General features: G+C 35.8%; 1 protein-coding gene across 3 annotated transcripts in view; it reads left to right on the top strand.

The window, feature by feature from the left end:
* LOC107673571 (SLIT-ROBO Rho GTPase-activating protein 3-like) overlaps positions 1 to 22,001 on the top strand; it is an 85,693-nt gene that overhangs the window by 13,875 nt on the left and 49,817 nt on the right. For all 3 annotated transcript variants that reach the window (XM_016467199.1, XM_016467200.1, XM_016467198.1), the window contains 2 exons: positions 6,648 to 6,825; positions 17,584 to 17,746. In XM_016467199.1, coding sequence (XP_016322685.1) covers positions 6,648 to 6,825; positions 17,584 to 17,746 — 341 coding nt within the window. The remainder of the gene's footprint in view (positions 1 to 6,647; positions 6,826 to 17,583; positions 17,747 to 22,001) is intronic.

Genomic DNA, 22,001 nt, shown 5'->3' with positions numbered 1-22,001 from the left:
GTGGTTTCTTAATAAGAGGCTTAATAACCGCCAGCTTGAATGGTTTTGGGACGTGACCTAAAGATATCGAGGAGTTAATAATATTGAGAAGCGGTTCTTCTGCTACAGGTAACAACTCTTTCAGTAATTTAGTGGGTACAGGATCTAACAGGCATGTTGTTGACAGTAAAGTCATACATAATACAAAAGATTTCTAATTCAAATTGATGGCGATCTTTTGAACTGTCTACTCAACAAAGAATCTTAAAATATATCATGGTTTCAACAAAAATATTAATCAGCACAACTTTTTTCAACATTGATAACAGTAAGAAATGTTTCTTGAGCACCAAATCAACATATTGGAATGATTTCTGAAGGATCATGTGACACTAAAGACTGGAGTAATGATGCTGAAAATTCAGCTTTGACATCACAAGAATAAATATGCATTTTAAAATTCTATTCAGATTGAAAAATATTTTCACAATTTTACAGTTTGTACTGTATTTTTTTTATCAAATAAATGCATCCTTGGTGAGCACAAGAGACTTCTTTTAAAACATTTAAAGTCTTACCGACCCCAAATATTTGAATGGTACTGTAGATGCTCTAATTATGATGGTGAATATATAAACATTAGCTTTCACATTAGCTTTTTTGTATTGTACTTGTGTTTCTGATTCTGTACTCCATGATAACTGGATAGTTATGATCTAGCTGTCTGCCCTCATATAACCACCCATCAAAGGTCGTTTGCTCTGAAGAATGATGCCACATAAATGATCCAAGGCATTATGGGGCAAATGGCATCATATAAATGCCATCATGGCAGCCGAATATAATGTATATCAGTCTATTTTAAACATATGGGCCTAAACAGACTCTAAGAGTTCTGTTTGGCTGATGATGGACTGCGAAGTCCAAGATGGTTTAAAGCTCAAATGTCACCCATAGTTCTGTTCTCTAGTGCTGGACCTTTTCCACAAGAAAGATCCATATCTTGCAGCATATGTCTGTTCTCACCTTTTCTTATATTGGGTTAATAAGTTAACTAATGGGCTCATAAGGTCAGGTTTTCTGTCATTAATGAATAGGGCCTTAATAGAACCGATGGGGGGCTTTATCAGATTCAGTTTGAAGTTAATTGCCTGCGGTGTGTGTTATGTAATCTTCGGTGTGAATTCTGCAAAACTGCTGCAGTGGACTTGCTGTACAGATGGCTGGAGAAAAGGGGTGCTGAGAGGTGGAGCGAGAGAGAAAGAAAGGGAACGGGGAAGGGAAAGAGAACACATCAAAGATTTAAATATTGTTCGAAAATGACCCCTGCTTAACTCATACATCCTGTGTTTGGACTCCTATTGGTAAGCAGTGAGCAGTGATTGGAAAAGATGCAGATTCAGCTACTGTTTGCTTCAAGCTACATGTATAATGCATTGGTGGAAATTGCTGAATAATATGGATTACAGATTTTCCAAGGTGTCTTTGCTTAAATGAATTATTTAAATGGGCTGTGCCCTTGGTTATGAGTCAGATGTTCTTGAAATGTATTAACCTCAGTTAAGACTTTATAACTTTTAACACAAAAATGATGCTGTGAGTCTGTGACATACTATGGTAATGCTATGCTATGATACTCAAGATTGGGAACACTAAATTGAAGAATCTAACATTGAAAATTGGACATGAACGTTAAGTTCCCATTTCATTTGAATAATGTGACACAGGAATATCCTAGAATATCCTGAATATCCTAGTGAAACAGGATATTCAGTGAGAAAAAATGGGATGGGGCTTGATTTGATCTATTGGGAATTAATTGGATGGAGAACACTTCCTAAATGTATGTTAGTTAGCATTATCTATCCAATAGCCTGGATGGTCTAAGTGATGTCAGCGGAAAAAGAAGTATACTTTGAATGCTGTGGAGACAAAAGAAGAGAAAGGAGATATTTTGAAGACTGCTGACAACCAAACAGTGGCTGGTTGCCATTGACTATCACAGTATAGAGAACAAAGTACTATGGAAATCAATGGCAACCAGCCACTGTTTGGTTGTCAGCATTCTTCAAAATATCTTCTTTTGTGTTCAGCAGAAGAAAGAAACTCATAAAGGTTTGGAAAAACATGAGGGTGAGTAAATGATGACAAATTTTTAATTTTTGGGTGAACTGTACCTTTAATGCTTTATAAGTATACCAATGAATCATGTTTTCACATGCTTTTTAGAAGACAGTGACAAACAGACAATCGGTAAACTACACCCTTTTCTATCTTCTGAAATATTTCCTGTGACTACATTTCACTCCTCTCTTTGTCCAAGGTTAGTGTTTGCCCTTTTCCAGCACAGAGAGTGTCTCACTGACACAACAGCGTCTGAGTCACTGTGTATCTGAAGAGGATTATTAATGAGTGTAATGAGCGAGAGACTGAGATATCTATGGATGAGTAGCACCCATGATAAAAAAGATAGAAACTCTTTAATCTAATATAATAATATACAAATCCACTAGTGGAATGATTTGGAGGCAGCGAGGGTTAGAAGGCGGCAGAGACTCAAAGACGGGCTTGTCTGGGAATATAAGTGCATTATACATGCAAAGACCAGAGAACGGAGAGCTTTCAGTGTCATATAAAGTCCACGTCACTGGTATTGTGTTGCAGTAAAACCCTTAAGTGCTTATTACTTGGTGGAACCATTTGGTATTGATTTATTTTGCTTGAAAAGGGCCTGAGTCTCCAATTCACCATTGTAAAGAAGTGAATTCAATGAACTCTTGTGCAAATGGTGCGTGGAAGAATTTAGCTTGTTGAGACTGTGACGGTTTTGTCAGATGATGCTGTATTTTGAAAAAGGTTCTCATAAGCACAACAAAACTTTGCCTCACTTGAACTGTTTTAAGATTGTGCTGCTGCTTTTCTAAGCAAGACATTAAAATGGTAAAAACATTATTGATCTAGGGAGCAGGATATAATATTATTGTGGGTGGAATCTTTGACTCTTTTAAGTGGCTCATAGGTTCTTCTGGATGGTTGCTAGAACAACCTAGAAAGTGCATTGCAATGTGCTAAACCATCAAATGTGGGACTCTTGCATATGCATGAGAAAACACTACTCACATTTTCTTCAGAAACTTTAAAAATCTTGTTGTGCTATTCAGACGACTGAGGGACTAACAGTTTTATTCTTCCCAGATGGATCCTGCAGTCCTTTTTAACATTTTCTGTGCAGATTTTTGGAGTAAAACTGCTGAATGGATTTGAGCGTGGTAAAATGTGTTAAACAGAGCTCAGGAAACTGCAGTCTTGATGGCAGCTGAAAGCATGATCAAATTAGCCATGATATTTAATAAACGAACAGGCTGAATGAACTGTGAACGGTGGGTGTTCAAATTCTGCAGAAATCCAGGGAGCTTTCTGAAAGATTCTGGATCACATAACTCCTCAAATCTGGGAGAAAATACAAACTACTTCAGAGCAAATTACCTGCAGTTTTAAGTGGTGTACAAATTATCCCTAATTTTCCCAGACTGCTGTTTTGTTCTTATTTGATTGAAATGAGATTGCAACTGTTCTCCAACTGAGACTAAATACTAATGTACAGAGTTAAATGTTTGAAATGAGCCAATTAAAAAACTTTACCACAAATTATGTTATGCAGTCAGTTAATTAATGGAGTTGATTACTCAGCCAAGTGTTTGTACTTTTTTCCAACACTACTGTTCAAAAGTTTCTGCTCAAATATTTTTTTTTAATTAATCAACTTATTCAGCAAGGATGCATTAAACTGGTCAAAAGTGACAGTAAAGAAAATTACTGTCAGAAAATCAGCTTTGCCACCACAGAAATAAATAACATTTTAAAATATATTAAAATAGGAAACAGTTATTTTAAACTGTATTTCATAATTTTACCGTTTTACTGTATTTTTGATCAAATGAATGCAGCCTTGGTTAACATGACAGATTTGTACAGACCACCAGGGTTTCTGGAGATCACAATTTGAGAACCACAGTTCTAGACCAAAACCTACTGAGGGCACGTCTTGTGAGATTTAATTACAAAGAACATTTCAGGAATCCCTATAACACTCTATTTCAAGTTCTTCCATATAGACAAACGGACCCAAGGCTCAGATGGCAATGGTTTGGGGGGAGGGGAAGCAAATGACGCACAGTATATAAGATAATTGATAATTATAGTATAAGATAATTGATAGTATCTTGATAGTATCTGTTAGAAAACCTTTAAATTAAAGGTTAAGCTAGTTGCCTGTATAATTAGATGATCTTTTGTGTATTTTTGGCTCTTGACCCTACTTTTCATATGCTCTGTAATAGGGATCCATCATCTCTATTTATTCAGATGGCTTAGTCATCACGGCTTGCTAATATGAGAGACAGGCTATTTATTTTCATTGAAATCAGATGGTCTTAACCCGTGTGTTTGATTTTAAAGTGTAATTCAGGGTTGCGTCGACCATCATGTGACACAATCGTTTAGTTATTTGCTGAGTCTATCCACAAGCAGAGGTTGCGACAGAGTTCGGTCTCATCAGATGGGGGTATTCCGGAGAAATCCTTCTGTTAAGTAATTCCGTGCTTCTAAAGTAACCAGTTTACAGGGGCAGAAGGGACATCAGGCCAAAATTCACAGCATTCCTCCTCCGAGAGCAGCTATGAGTTCCAGACATCAAGTGAAGCCACAGCGCACTTGGAATCCTCTTTCTTGTGAATAATTCTGTGATTGCTCAGGGTCTCCGCGAGAAGCTCGCTTACAACATGACCTATTTTTCAGCTCTCGCACTGCTGCAGGTTTTTAAACCCGCTCCTTTTACGAGAGTATTTTCAAAAAAGTCCTGCCTGCCATTCATGCGAAACGGTGTCAGATGTTTCTGGGGCGTTCTTCTAGGCTCTCTTGTTTTGTCACACGAATGCACGCTGAGAAAAACTGTGAAAAAGCAGTGAGAAAAAATGAAAAACAGGAAAAGCAGAAGTTTTCAGGGAGCCTGTGAGAATGGTATCAGTTTTTTTCTTCAGTATGTAAGCTACCTCTAAATAGGGCCTAAATGGGTTTTACCACAAATAGTGCCAGCAGGCGGTAGTCTCACTTCTAAAGGAAGATCCAGGTTCGGTGGTTAACCGAAGATTGTGTTGCTCCACTGTGGCTCACCATCGCAGCACAATATCACAGGAAAACAGAACGCCCTCCCATTTCAACACCATGACAGTCTTTGCTGTTAAACGTAATGGTTAATTCTTCTCTTGTAGCTCAGAAGTGTTGTTGTATGTGTGAAAAAGCCTGCAGAATGCAGTTATTTGACACACTTGACAACTTGACCGGGTTAGCGCTGATGTGTTGCTTCGTGTTAGCAGCAGATCACAGTTTTCAACCTGAGCAGCTTTACTCAAGTCAGTCAATATTGCAGTGGATTTATTTTATTTCCAGTAAAGCTGCCTACCTTAACGTTGTGTTTGATTTCAAGCTTTCTCTGTGTCAGGCTTGATTTGCTTCATCAAGCTACAGTTTTGTTGTCTAATTGTTCTGTTAACCTTAGCGCCGGGAATTCAAATAATGAAATATTCCCTCAAAGGAAGTCTTTGAAGCAATAGAGGCCTCTTTGAAATGACACATGAAAGAAGCTTCACTTTAGCACTGTAAAAACTGGCTGCCCGAGGGATGCGACTTACAACCTACTTGTTCTTTGCTGTTGTGTTAGTATAATTCTTGATTTTCTTTCTCTCAGAACTGAGGGAACAGCTTGTCAGTTCAAGAACACACTCTGTTTGAGACTTTCTTTACAATTAAATGCAAGTCAATGATTTTCCTGTGAAAACAGGCTTTGTTCTTAAATATTAGTTTCTCTGAATAACAGAAAGTGCTACTATATAAAGAAGGTGACTGTAACCTTTTTATTCATTCTTATTTGAGAAACTTTTGGATTAATTACTTTGAGCAGTTTAACTAACTGCTTTAAAATGTTTATCTATCTATCTATCTATCTATCTCTGTCGTTTTATCGTTGTATCTATCATCTATCATTCTACAGTCGACTATGAATATGTAAATACATCGACTATATATAAAGAATGTTTTATATACTGTATGACAGCTTTGTTGTTGGGTGACTACTTCAAAATTTTTACCATCCTCACACATTCTTCTTTGGTAAGGAACAGCTGTACAGCTGTAGTCTAAAGCTTAGATCATGACAAAACAAGTGTGGATTTCAGCCTCATCCATTTTTTATTAAAGGACAAAGTCTGACTTGATGTGCCAAATATATATTTCTCCATTTGCCTTTACCAGTTTGCACACAGATTTCCTGGTAGATTGTTTTCCTTCGTATCTACATTGGATGGATATATACTCTGGGATGATGGAATATATTCTGGCCATGTACACACACTAAAAAAGTTTTGCAAGCAACTTAAATGATAGTTCCACGTGTAAAGAAGTACAAAAGCGCTCCCAAAATTTGTAACCAGTAGTCACAAATGACTGGAATAATCATGGAAATTCTTTAGTCAGTAGCTGTATGGATTAAATCATGGATTCGGCCTATTTGTGAAGAGAAAGTACATCTGAATCTAACTAGCTTTGTATATGCATTTGTCCAGAATTGTGCTGAGTCAAACTAATGTGTTTATGTCTACTCTGTTGCTCAGAGATCCGTAATCAGTTGGTGGAGCAGTTCAAGTGCCTGGAGCAGCAATCAGAGGCTCGGATCCAGCTGTTGCAGGACCTGCAGGAGTTTTTTCGGCGCAAAGCCGAGATTCAACTGGAGTATTCTCGCAGTCTGGAGAAACTGGCTGAAAGGTTCTCATCAAAGATTCGCGGGCCAAGGTGAGGCTTTATTGATATGTGCAAGTGTGAATACTAGTTCACCCAAAAAATTCTGTAATTCACTTTTTATTTTCCTTGTTTTTTCCCCTTAGAAAACACAAAAGTAGAAATGCCTGATAAAACTTTTAGTAGCTCTTGCCAAAAAACACTACAGAAGTTATCAGTAAAAAATGACTTAAATTTCAACCTGTCTCTCACATAAATACATTGTATGGCTTCAGAATATAGCAGACAAGTAGTATGGACTACTTCTGTGATACTTCTATGAAGAATTTTGGTCCTTTTTGGGCTTGAAAGTTGTGGTCACCATGAACTACGGTTGTATTTAAAATAGCTACATAAATTTCTACAAAGAAATGTCCATTTTGTGTTTGAATGGAAAAAAATGGCACCATACAGGTTTCAAACATTATGATTGTAAGTACATGATGACAGAACTCTCAGTTTTTGGTGAACCGTTCCTTTAATTGTGCATGCCAGATTATATCTCCTCTTCATTTCTCCGTCTGTTTCACCATTTGTCTCAGTGTTCCTTCTATCAGAGCAGAAATAGCTGCTGGTGAATTTGAAATCTCTCTCCTGCTGTTGGATATAATCATCCTTCAGACAAGGGTTGCTTCTCATTCAAGCAAAACTTTCAACAAAGTTTTAAGAAGTTGTTAAATGCCTGTAGCGTTTTATGCATTAGGATGTTATCTTTAGCTGTTCATTTAAATTAAATAGCCTTTTGAATTAAGTGTTCCCTCAAAAGAAAACTTACTTTTGCTTCATGCTACTCCAGGATAGATAGTTAATTCCTCCAGTTTCTAGACTAATTGACCCTTTGCTAACCCAACTACCTGAGCAACTCTCCTTATCAGACAAACCTTTTGCTCTTTCAAATTTAAAGGGATAGTTCATCCAAAAATGTTAATTCTATCATTTACTTATGCTCATGTTGTTCCAAACCTATAAATCTTCTATGCAACACAAAAGAATATTGCAAAATGTCAGTGGTGTCTAGTAGTGTTTTGGACTCCATTGACTTTCATTATCTGGACAAAAACAGTTGAAACATTGTACAAAATATCTTCTTTTGTGTTCCATAGAATGATAACAGAATTTGTGGGAACTATCCCTTTAAGTTTTTGCAGAATGAACAGCATTTTATAGAATACATATGTTGATTCAGTTGACCATAATGGCAATAGTAACTCTTTTAGCTTAGAAAGCCATAGTATATTTATGTTGTAAAAATGTTTCAGTAATGCAGTATACAGCTACTGTTTTCACTTGCGTGCATGAGATCAGTGGGTGATTATTGGCTCATGTGGCATCAAGCCAACATTGGATTCTGTGTCTGCAGTAAAGCTTCTGCTAACAAGACCTCAATTGGTCATAGTGGGCTGTGAAAAATAAATGCTAGCTCTAATATGGCTAAAGAAATGCATTCTGAGAGCTTGAGATAGATCTAATCTTTTTCTGGGAATGGGACAAAAGTGAATCTATCAATTTTAAGAGGTGAAAACCTCTTTTAGATATTTGGAGTTTGACTTTACGAAAGTACTGACGAATGTACTGTTGGTAGGTTTGTTTTGCGAGTGTATTGCAGCAGGATTGGTGGGGTTTAATTAATAGCAGCTGGTGGAGGAGGGCCGTCTGCTGCTTGCTCCTGAGGCCAGTCTCACTGCACCATTGACTACATTACTGCAGACAGCAATGAGGAACGGCAGCGCCAATGGCTGCTGCTCTCCTGGCCCTGCGTCTGGCCTTGTCATTCTCTGTAGTTGTTTCTGTTTTTGTACTTTTTTTCCTTCCTCTTTTCTCTGATATTTTGTCAGCTTTTGGGTTCTAGTTTTGCTGATGCAAGCCTCACAGCAACATCAGCTGACTCATGCTAAGAAACAAGCACACACAAATGCAGACACAAACAATTGCATACATCGACAACAAACTTTTGTCTTTTCAGTGGAGAGATAGACTCATGCACTTTATTTTTTGATAAAAAATAAATCAATAAATGTTTTAAAAGGTCATATGCTCACTTAGGCTACATTTATTTGAACAGAAACGCAGTAAAAACCGTAATATTCTGAAATAGTATTACAATTTAAAATAACTGATTTCTATTTTAATATATCTATTTTATTATAAAATGGAATTTATTTCTGTGATGGCAAAGCTGAATTTTCAGCAGCCATTGCTCCAGGCCTCAGTGTCACATGATCTTTCAGAAATCTAATGTGCTGATTTGGTGCTCAATTAACATATTTTTTTATTATCGATTATGATAACTGTTTTGCTGCTTAATATTTATGTGAAAACTGTATAAATGTATAAAATACACCTTTTTCTAAGAAAGTAGAAAAGTAGAGAGTAGAAAAAATGTCTTTACTGTCACTTTTGTTCAATTTAATGCAAACTACGTAAGAAAACGTCTGCCTGAGATTCACTGTATGCACAATTATGTCTTCTTCTTTTTTGCTTCGACTGCCCACAGCAACCAAATGCAGCTACAATATATCCTTCAGTAAATTTCTTTATTAACTTTATGCATAGACAAGTAAGATTTTACAGGTTTTGCAAGATTAAACATATTAAGTTATTTAATTTACACCTACTTTTTTTATCTCTTTATTTATAAGGTAAAAATTCCTGCATAAAAGAACCCCAACTATCTTCAACTTATGTAGTTCTAGACAGACCATGACGTGTCTAGAGGAGATAAGAAGGTGTCTACAATAGTGTGGTTAATGGCCGTTTGTGTGTTTGTGTCTGTGTGTCTCAAATACCTTTTCCTATCTCCACAAAGCAGACTTGTCATCCACGATGGGCTTTACCAGTCAAAACACAAAGTCTGTGTGCTTGTGTGTGTTTGCACATGTTTAGCTTTTTTTTCACCCTATTTCCTGTTCTTATCTTGCCACGTTCTCTGGCCATGTGTTGTTATTGCAGCCTCATTTGATGCATATTGGTGCTGAGACTTGCAACACACAGTACCTGAATACTAATCCAATCTGCTCTGCAGTTCAGCTCTGTCTCTGTCCATTAAAGCAGCCATAGATTACTTCTAAGGTACACATGAATGAGGGTCAAGGCTTCTGCTTATATTTTGCAGGGTGGCTTGGCTGACGGAAAGTAATTTAAACTGTGACCACTAGGTTGTTTTGCTAGGTTGAAGAAAGGCATGCATTGAGGGCATCCAGCTTGTGATGTTTGCATGCATTCACAAAGCGAATATTTCAATTTTCATTTTGCTTAGGACAAAGTACAATGAATTGTCCTAAAGAAGGGTTGAAAAGACATTCTTGTGTATGAAACATCTGCTATTATGTATTATCAATTAGGTCTATTTCTGCCAGATGTTTCAGTGAAATTTACATGCACATGATTATTGCTACATTAATCAGAATTTTGTTATGTTAGTTATTTTTTATTTTACTTGTTGTTCTTAATTGAACTCATTTGTGCTGTTATTATAGTTAACTAAAACTAAAACAAAAAACATAAATATTATTTATTTTTATTTTATTTTATTTTAGCTAGTAGACAAGGCAACATTTCTCATTTTCATTTAGTTTAATTTGATGTTCTAAAATAACTGAAATAAAAGTGAATAAAAACCACATGGACAAAAAATACAAGAATATATATATATATATATATATACAGTATATACTGTATATATATAAAACAAATTCAAAATATTAATAAAAATAATAATATCTAAATAATTAAAAAATAATACTGCTGGTGTTGCAGTGACATGAATAAGAAGAATTCAATGAGTTGATTTAAATTACTATTCTAAATTACTAAAATGCAACGTAATTAATAACCAGAGAGGATGTCTTCAGTACTTCCTGTAGAGGAACATGAACGCATATCTAAGTATTCCAAAGTCTACTGAGCATATAAACTGGAATATTAAAATTAAGTGCATGTAAATGTGGTCACTGATATTTATGGTTAAGTATGTTCCCTTGATTAGGTGACAAGCTTATTTAATCAGTTCTAATTTACACAGATCTCATGTAATGTGATTCACTATAGCCTGTCTATTAATCCGTACAACATATTAACCCATAAGTAATTTATATTAAATATTTTATACATGCTGATCATAGTGATGTGGCATTTATTCATTCAGTAATAATTCATAACCTCATTAATATATAAATCCATACAGATTGTTATAAGTTATACATGGATTTCATGCACTTGCCTTTGGGACAAAGCAGTGCCCATAGTCTGCCAGGACTTTTTTTGACCATTGCTACAATCATTAAACAGTATGGCAGACCATCAATGGTGATGTTAGTTTACTGATTGGTCTTCACTCTTACTTCTATTTATTAATTTATAGCTGCCTTTAACGATGTGTTTTGGTTAGTATAAGCGTAATGTATGAAAGTGATGAGGTTTTGGGGTGAGATGCAGCTCTGGTGTGTATATGGCAGCATGCAGACTACATTTGCTGCAGCCTATTGGACAGGAGCCTGAAATCAAACTGCGGTACGTTCCTGCTGCATTCCGCTCCTCGCACAGCAGCACCTGCCTTCCACCTCCGGCCTTCATTCACTCACTGCCAAGCCTCTCAGAGAGCGTGCCAAAGCCCTTGGGATCATGTGTGCTGGGAAAGTGAATCTCTCAGACTTAGACATTAAAGGATAAGTTCATCCAAATATGAAAGATCATTTACTCATACGCATGGCAATCCAAACTCGTGTGACTTTCTTTCATCTGTAGAGCGCAAAACAAGAATAATTTACTGGTCTTTTCCATGCAATTACTAGTGCTTTCAAGTTTCAAAAAGGATGCCAGAACCCATAAAGCACAATAAAATTTGTTCATATAATACATACGCTGTTTTTAAGTTATACTGTAGTTGTGCATAGCCAACAGACTGAAAGATATTCACAATTCTGTTTCCCTCCAGTGGCCTATTAAAGTTGTGATGCGTCGGAAGTAGCGACAGAATTTTTCTTCCATATTGTGATGTACATATGAGTGCAAAGATTACTAAAAAACAAAAAATGTAGGGCTGGACTTGATTCTATCCATGGGTTGTTGATTGGATTTTGAGATGTGGGCGTTGCACTCAAAAATGAATGTGAACTTGAGATAGATCAAGTTCTGACATTAAGATGAAACATTATAAAGTCAAAAATGTACATATACATGGATGAATCACTCACAGCGAGATTTATAACATTAACATAATAGAACAGGTGAATTTTTAATTCAGGATTTATTGTTACAGCGTAACAATTCTGTCTGGGTAATCCAAGTTATACTTGAAAATAGTAGTGATCCAATTAAGCACAAATCTTGCAGACTGATTTTGTGAACTGAATTCACAAATTCCAGTGAGAAACAATGATTTCCATGAATAATGACTTCAATTTTGGTCTGTTTCTTTGGTCTGTTTCAGGTGAATTTTTATTTCAGGACTTACAACTAACAATTGTTACTGGATAATCCAAGTTATATTTGAAAATAGTAGTGATCCAATCCAATTCAACCACAAATCTTGCAGACTGATTTTTTTAATTGAATTCACAAATTCCAGTGAGAAACAAAATTATTTCCATGAATAATGATTTCAGTTTTGATCTGTTTCTCACACAAACCTATATATACACACACACATACACACCACACAAGCATCTTTGCACACTAATTAATGCTCACTTCAAATAATTAAGCAGGAGCATAATTTCTTTCTTTTTTTTTTTAAGTTCTTACTGAACGCTGATTGTTTTTGTCTATGCCTAAATTGGTAAACAGCTCAGCAAGGATTGGGTTTTATATTACATATTTATATTACAATCATCTTTCAAAAAGGGCAAAACAACAGGACACTGGGAAATTTTGGTTCATACATGACATTCTATTGGCAGCATTCATAATATAAGGAAACAGACTGAAATTAAGAGAACGAAAAACTTTAATTAGCATAATGATAATAAAATGTATCTTACACACAAGTTCCATACTAAACTGCAAAACATGCTGCATGTGATGGAATGTAAAAACTTTGCCCTACTGGAGTGCAGCCAGAGTAGAGCTTTAAAATTAAATACAGAGTTCTGGCATGAAACTCTAGATGGCGCAGTCCTATAGGTCTAACTCAATCTGACCTAATGACATCATCACATGGCACAGCTGATTGGTTCTCTCCTGTATCAGTAGCCAATGAGCTCGCTGCTCAACATTCAAATATATGACTAGTGCTTGCTGTAGCAGTTGAAGCGTGCTTCAGAAACCCTCCACCTTCCCCAGCTCCACCTGTATAGATCTGCTACGAGGTGATTCATGTATGCTATATAGGGGTTATTTCATGTATGTTATATTTGCAGCAGCAGTATTTCTTACATGCTCACAGCAGCATGTTGTGGATGTATTGGCAGTAGCAAGTCTCGGTACTTGCTCTGCCGCAGCAGCAGCCGCAGCAGCAGCGTAGCAGATCTATTCCGCCAAGACCAAATACATTAACATTGTCATGTACATTACCATGCCAATCCCGCTTAGAGTTGTCATGACAGAAATGTGTATATATAGCATGTTTTGTTGTTGTTTTGGATTTTGACGGACCCAGTCCTTGCTCACTTTCATTATGTATAAAAAAAAATATTGAAAAGTAGCCAGAATATTCTTCAAAAATTTGACCTTGTGTGTCTTGACAGAAGAAAGAGAGTCATACAGGTTTGGAATGACATGAGGGAGAATAAAAGATGACAGAATTCACTATTCCTTTAAAGTTGAGTCCAAATTAAACGTTCAAGGCTGGTCGAACACATTCTGTTCAGGTCTTTTGGTTTAGGTTCCCTGTATATTGCTAATAATGTAAGATTAATGAGGTCAGAATCATCAACAATGAGCTTTTGAGTTAATCCTTGTCCTACCATTCAGTGCTCAGATGAAATGTTCTCCTCTTTCTCTTTTCCAGTGCTCTCATGGATCTACAGCTGGGAGGAGCAATCATACATTGGTGGCCAGCGAAAAATGTGCAATTGCAATTTATTGAAGCTTACTTAAAAGGCGGAAATGCATTTGAATTGGGGAGCGTGTGCACCCGTTTCTGTTTCCACTACAGTTCCTGATTTGGCACTTGATTCCTTCCTCTGCTTTTCCGTCAGGAGATAAGCTTGAGCAAGCCACCCCAGACTGGATTAAAAGCTCTTTGATAAAGCTGTATCGGGCTTGGCACATAAAAAAACACTTTCTTGAATGAATATTGTGGCAGGCGGTGAGTGTGATTGTATGGTTGGGTTTTATGGCTTATGTTGCTATAATGAAGCTAAGTGTGAAGTGATTTTGAACCCCACTCATACTCTGTGTGGGTGTTTTTGAGTACAATACGGATAACTGCTTATTATCGCTTCTTAGCATAGGATTAGAGATCTTTAGATCTTAGCTCATAGCTTTAAAAAAGACACAATAATACACATAAAACGTATCACTTTTTTTATGTCTGTACATGTTACATATGCATATACATTCTGACTGGAAACCTCTGAGGATCAGTCCGTTTTGTGGATCAATGGCAGCCATGCGCGCGATTGAAGCTGCTTATCATGTGTATTTGTATTTATGTGTGAGGAACTGCAGTAAACCTGGTAGATTTTGCATCTAGAGTGATGTGGAACAATGAGAGACATATCTTTTAGTTTTCAAGTGCTTTCATTTGTAGGAATAATTTACCTAAAAATAAACATTTTGTCATCATCTACTAACTTTCATGTTGTTCTTTCTTCTGTGGAACACATGAGGGTGGAAAACTGTTGTGTTTGCTTTTGAATGTCCTACTACAAATGTACTAAATGATTAAACAAATCCATGCAACTTAACAAAAATTGTGGGGGAAAAAAACAGCAATAAAACAAAACCATGAACTATCACTCAACTCTTAATGCACTTAATTTAAGAAAATGCTTAAATACTGGAAAAACAAACAGTATTTTGAAGCAAACTTTTTTTTTTGCAGTTGTTTTTGAACGTCACAGGCAAGTGTTTACAGCCAAGCTATGATAAGAACTTTATTTAAATAGTGTTATTGTGCCAGAGGCTTTCTGAGGACTGAAACAGCCCACAAAAAGGATATCACCAAATTCCAGAAGCCCCTGTCTCCTGTCACAAACAATCACAGCACGGTGTATAGTTGTCCCAAGGCGGCTGTTGTGTGTTAAAACAGCTGACTATATATTTATAAGCTGAAAATGGCTTTTCATTGGCAGATACATATCGTATTTATGGAAGGAAATTGTACATGTGGTCAGGGTTTCTGTAAAGATTTGTGCTTTTGTTGTTGTCTTTGAGTTTGTGTTCATTTTAGACGTTAGAATCTAACAATTCTGATTCCTAACTATTGTATTTATGATTCTTGTAGTACTTTGAGAACATGATGAATATAATGACTTGCAGTTAATTCAGTAAACAGTTCAGTAAATCAAGAGCCTCTTTGAGTGATTTAGACTTATTCATACTTATGAGAAGACTGATTCATGAGTCTTTTTGAATCAGTAATTTTAACAGCACTGTTTTAGTAGCATTGTGAAAATAATGTTTTAGTATTTACTTTTTGAAATGGAACGAGCAGATTTACAACCAGTTTTTGATCTCCAACGTTAGCTGGATGTTCATTGTCTCTACCCAAACCCATTTTAATTACACATAGCATAAAGAAAACATAAGTATGTGAGAGCCTCAGAGCATTGCACTCTTGTTTCAAAGCCTTTGAAATTAAATTGAGAGTTTTATGTGATCTTTGGCTCATTGTATGGATTGTGGACCATGTACCATGAACACTGAAAAAAGCAATTGGAGAAATGTGATTATGAATCATATGATCCTTTTTTCAGGCCTTGATTGTAGAGTCGGAGCGGTGCTTTTGATCTATTTTCTGAATATTGAAAAAAATTGAAAACGAGAATAAAAGAAAAGGGCCAGAGAATGTCTTTCCGCAGTTTTGGATGAAATAAGGTGATTTCTAATCTATTGTAGAGATCTAGCCTATGGCCCAGTGCTACAATTGCCAGTTTCAAAAGCAGGGGCAAAAAAAAAAAATCTTTGATCATTTTGCACAGCCACACTTTGAGCTGTTCGTCTTTCAGCTCTCTCGGTGGGACTTGCTGCGGCATTTGTGTGATCTGGCACATTGCATTACACTCCTTCCTCTTCCTCATTCTTGTAAATGCAGTTCATATCTTCTGCATATAAAGTTTATTTTTAAGAGGAATCTATGCATGAACAGACAGTGCTACTTATTCATTTGTGTTTTGCAAGTCATATGACATTCCCATATATTTTTACTGAGAATCCACAGCACAGTGGATCAGATTATTTCCAAACCAGCAAATTTTAATCTTGAAATACAGATCTCTAGGGCTGGAACTAATTAAATGCATTGTACCTTGTTTTACCATGTTTCTTGGACTTATGCCGTGGTAATACTTTTTTTGTTTGTTGATTTTATTATGGTAATATCATGGAATTTTTTATAAATGAATTTAAATATCATAGTATATCAATAATGGTGATCATTCAGTAAAATTCTGAAATATTATTCCAATTCAAACTACCTGTTTACTATTTTAATATATTTTAAAATGTGATTTATTTCTGTAATGGCAAAGCTGCATGCACTTTCAGCATCATTACTCCAGTCTTCAGTGTCACATGATCCTTCAGAAATCATTCTAATATGCTGATTTCTTGCTCAATAAAGTTGTGTTTTTAAAAGTAACCTCGGTGTGAAGTCAAATTAAGTCAAACAGGTTGTTTAAACAGATTAAATTTTGGGGGGAAATCAACTTGCTTACAGATGTCTATATATTAAGCTATACTAGTTTGTTTTGGGTAAGGTTGCCAAGCTCCCAAAAATCAGCATTAGGGTGCTGGTTGGCATATGCTTCTTTGTTTACTCTTTATCCTCATTTGAGGGCAGATTAAAGGGCTAATAACGTTCAACACATGCAGCAGGGAGATATACGTTCTCCATTAGCAGCGATTAGCATTTCACTAACTCTTGCAAGAGGCCACACTTTGATGTTCTCCCCTTAGTCCAAATACTCTCTAAAGTAATTGCCTTTGCTCCTTATGTCGTTTATCCAAAGCCTCATCCTGCTATCTCTCGGCTTTCAGTACTCTCAACTCTCAGTTATTTATTTCTGCATTCCCCGTTCTTCAGCTTGTTGATTGGTTTAGAAGATAGGACTAAGAAAAGAAGTGAAGGGTTAGCACAGAACACAAGCTTATGGTCCCAAAAGCTGATTAAGTTCAAGCTAGGACGATTTCTGTCTCGGCGTTATTATTTGTAGCAGTGTTAAGGTATTAAGTGATCAGTTTACTGCCAGGTGCTGAGTACTGTATGTGTGGTATTGGAGACTTAATGGGATAATTCACCCAATAATGAAAATTCTGTTATTATTTAATCACTCTCAAATTGTTCCAAACCTGTATGAGGTTCTATCTTCTGTTGTGCACAAAAGAAGATATTTTTGAAAAAAAAAAGTTGACGGTAGCACTTGACTTCCATAGTATTTTTTTCCATACTATGTAAGTCAATGGCTACCGTCAACTGTTTGGTTACCAACAATTTTTCAAAATATCTTCTTTTATCTTTTCGTGAATTTCGTCTGACAATCTGACAATTATGGGAAGATGAAATGTTATTTGGAGAACAAGCCAAACATTTCAGTGGGAAGGGAAGAAAAAAGCAAGCAAGCCAACTTATCACAGTATTTAACATTATTATCCTTTTCTCTGCCCTTCCAGGAAAGAACAACACCTCCTCTCTTCAGTAAACTGCTGGTATCTGGTTTTGAACCAGACTCGAAGAGAAAGCAGAGATCATGCCACACTTAACGACATCTACATTAATAATGTCATTGTTCGCCTGGCTCAGATCAGCGAGGACGTCATCCGGCTCTTCAAAAAGGTCTGTAGCTTTGACTGTAAGCTTTTTCTTCTCACATCCATTTAAATACCATGATAATCTCATGTCCACTTTTAGCTAACAGAAACCTCTGTGTTAATATTCACTATTTGATCAGACTTTTAAGTGCCAAGACATTTTTTTTATACAAAATTGGATTAAAAATAGATAAAATGCATTGCATTGTGGGATTCAGTATTGTGTGCATATTTTAATTGCGTATAAATTTGTATACATCCATGAAAACAAGATGAGTCATTTATTTTTTAGGCCTATTGTGACTTTTAGGACTGCACAAAATGTTTTCTTGCAGTAAACCTACTGGAGACTATGAAAGCTTGTTTCCGCCATGTAATTTTGACTTTTTATTTCTGTCTTTTTTCTTGCAATTCTGAGAAAAAAGTCAGAATTCCTGCATTTCCTAATTTATATCACACAATTGTGACTTTTCTCTGAAATATGAGTTTACATCTCGCAATTTTTTTTTACATCTCACTGTTTTGTTTCCACAACAGAATAAAAATAAAAAAGGCCACTTTTTATCTCACATTTCTGACTTTTTTTCTCACATTTGCAAGCTTATATCTCACAATGCCTACTTTTTTCTCAGAATTGCACATTTAAATCTCACATTTCTGAGTTTATATCTCACAATTATGACTTCATATCTCACACTTTTCTAGGAATTGCGGAAAAAAAAGTATTAAATAAACTCAGAATTGCAAGAAAAAAAGTCTGAATTGTGCAATAAAAAATTCGCAAATCTTCCATAGGAAACATTGAACCTTTCCAAATGTGGAAAATCATAACACCCACTCCAAAATCATTATGTATTCTTTCACACAGCCAGTTGACTTCATACATTTGCATGCAATTTCTTGGCAGACATTTTTCTTAGCACAGCAACGTCTACCTCCTGCTTTCTTGTTTTAGCTGTACTGTTGGAATTTTAGGCTGATTTTAAATGCTTGCAGACGGTGTGTACGGATGGTATGTGACAAAATGAATGTGCATGTCTAAATGCATGCTGTCTCACAGAGTGACTACAGCCTATTTATGCACATCCTCTCCGAGTTAAAGTCATACTGTGGCGAGGAGTGCCGCCACTGGCTGTATTCTCTGTGGTGTGACTTATGGGGTCTGGACTATATGAGTTGGAACACTGTCAACACATAGCCTGGATTCCTGTGGTGTAATCCAAACACTACTAGTGTGTTTACACCTGGCTGCTTTTCCTGCAGGTGAGGCCCTGTGCTTCCAGCCACCATTCATAGGAAAATGGTTCAGTGAGGTGACTGTGAACCGATAAAACACACCCAGAGCACCCTGGGAAACTGTTAATTGCTTGCAGTGTGTGTACTCAAGGTCACCTAAGATACCTTACTCTGTATGAATGCATGCATGAATGCTGCTGTGATGTGACAGGCTCGTATTTATAAACAGGACTGCTTATCTTTACAGATTTGGTTATTTGATTCCAATTCACTTCTATTTTTTTTATCTGATTCAGATTACAATATAGTATAGTTACAATAATCTTTCAAAATTAAATTTTTGGCATTTTACAGTTAGAATGTCCATTTTGCTTTAAAAGAAGTTCTCTCCCAGCTAATGTTCTTAGTATACAGCGAGCAAAAATAACTTATATAATATGAACGCCATTAATTATTTTTTACAAATATTATCACCAATAATCATAAATATTATTAATATGTGGATATAAAATGAAGAAACCTTTAAATTGCATTTCTAGTGTCAAACTGTTATTTATTTTATTGTCATTCTATAGCCTGCATGTTGACTACTCAGGTTCATGAGAGTATCCATAAATTAACATACAATACTGCAAATGTACAATAATACAATACTTGTTCATGAATGGAACAACTCTTGTTGTGTTGTACAGTGTGCTTTTGATTCACTAAAATGAACCGATTTAAAAAAAGTTGATATTTTATAATCATCTTTACAACACTGTGGCAATAAAACATATTCACAGTTCATAAAATGACATTTTTGATTACTTTTGGTGCTCTTATACAGTTGGATCACTGCTTGATGTCCAGTGTAAAAACCAAAGCAGTTCTAGCAACATGAGTCTGCCGTCTGGAATGATAATGAATAGCCTTCCTTACATCCTTAAGCTCTTATTTTAACTTTTTCTTTAATTACGTGTTTAAGACATTCAGTCGCAGTTAGTAGACACTTACAGCAGTTTTGTCCATGTCAGAGGATTCCAGCACACAGAGAGATGAGAAACGTACACCTGAGGTCAGCGGAACGCTTCGCTGGTGGGTCGGATGAGGATGAATGAGCAGCAAAGACAGCTGGGAAACATGTACTGTAGCTTGACAACATTTTGAACGGTCTTACGCTAGTGTTACCAGCGGCAAGAGACTGCAGTGTGTCAGTGGCTTTGGCTCTTTCATAATATTGCATCAGAGGTTTCCACTGAGAGCTGTTGCCATATATTCTCTGCTGTGAATGTGATGTATGCTGTAACACTGATTCTCAATCCCCATGGGCCATTTAATAATGCCTGTTTTGGCTCTGTAAAAGCATGAATTTGCAGTGGGTTTGTGAGAAGATAAAGAAAAGGGAACACCTCATTATTATGTAATGTCCTGTCTTGTTATGCAATTTTCCCATGGTGATAATTTCATGTTTGTTTTTTTCACTCAACATGTGACCAAGGCATTTATTAAATTTGTTTAAACCTTTTTATTTATTTATTTGTTTGTTTGTCTATTTATCTATTTATTTATTAGTATTGATATAAATTTTATTTAATTTGTTTTTATTTTTTATTTTATTTATGTTTAAAAACTAATATTTACTAACAATACTACTTATAATGAACCTTTAAAAACACTAATAAAGTCACTTGCAGCAAATCCTTAATTTTAGTTTTTGTTTTATTTTTAATTTACTTAATTTACAAAATAGTAGGAAATTGGAATATTGGACATTTTATTGGTTGTCTGCAATAACATGAAATAGTTTATTCAAATATTTTTATGTAATGTATAATATAATAGTATAATTTTAATATAAATATTGATACATCCCTAAATATAAATATTTCTCATCAAATTATTTCAAATGTATGTTTGTAGTTCTGTACTTAGTCTCTTGAGCAGTGATTATGTATTTATATGATTTGCTTGACAACATTTTTTCAATCAGGCATTTCATCTCTTTCATCAGATGTTGTGCTGTATTGAGTCTACATGTTTCCTAAAAACAAAATCAACACATATGTAGTGTTGTGAACCGTGGATTTTCACTGGTATCGGTACCGAATACTGAAATTTTGGTACCGTGACAACACTACACATATGCATGAAATATTGTAAGGTTCTTATTCCATTAGCATGGATGATTAGATGTGTAAATTGGTTGCAGGGATAAGTGTGTATGTGTATGTACACATTCATGTGTAGAGAGAGATTATTTTTAATCCCTAAGCACAGGCCTGACTATACATTATTGATCGCTGGGAATTATGGTCCATTATGCTTTACGAACATAAAGGGCTCTGGAGGGCTACTGGGGTAATTCATTCAAACAGACTGGGATCAAGCTCACGTGTTATTTTTAAAAGTATGACAGCTCTCTATTGCATCAAAATATCACAAAATGTTTCATTCCAGTAGTGTGTGATGTAGTGTTATTTTAGTATTATTTATATACTATTACAGTATTAGTAATTTCGTTATGTGCTTTTTTGTTTTGTCCAATATTTCTGGTTAGTTTTATATTTTATTTCAGTTAGATTTAGTAATTGTACTGCTTATTTCAGTTAGCTGCCAAGGCAACATTTCTAACTTTTTTTTTTTAAGTTTACATTTTTCAACTAATATTAGTATTTTTTCAGCTTTATTTCAATTCCCGAAATCTATTTTTTAATAGTTTTAGTTTCAGTCAACACTGTTCTTGCACAGACGTCACTTTAGAATGTTTTTAGAACTTTTAGAAATGCACCATTCCTATGCACAGCTTTTGAACTGTTGACAGGAAAGGTGATGCTCGTACCTGCAGATTCTGTCGGCATGGGAGTTTTACCAGACGTATTTTGTGTCTGAATGTGTCTATCTAGGCCGGTCACTGTCTTTTGTGCTTAATGAAAAAACTTGTGGTTGCAGTGAACATTTTCCAGCTTTTTTTGGAGTTCTTGCCCTCCAATTGGGTGGGAAGTCGTGGCCTAATGGTTAGAGAGTCGGACTCGTAACCCAAAGGTTGCGGGTTCGAGTCTCGT

This window comes from Sinocyclocheilus anshuiensis, unplaced genomic scaffold, assembly GCF_001515605.1.
Source record: "Sinocyclocheilus anshuiensis isolate Anshui unplaced genomic scaffold, SAMN03320099.WGS_v1.1 scaffold44, whole genome shotgun sequence".
Taxonomy (NCBI): domain Eukaryota; kingdom Metazoa; phylum Chordata; class Actinopteri; order Cypriniformes; family Cyprinidae; genus Sinocyclocheilus; species Sinocyclocheilus anshuiensis.
The sequence above is the reverse complement of the archived record's forward strand: the minus strand, read 5'-3'. Positions and strand labels throughout refer to the sequence as shown.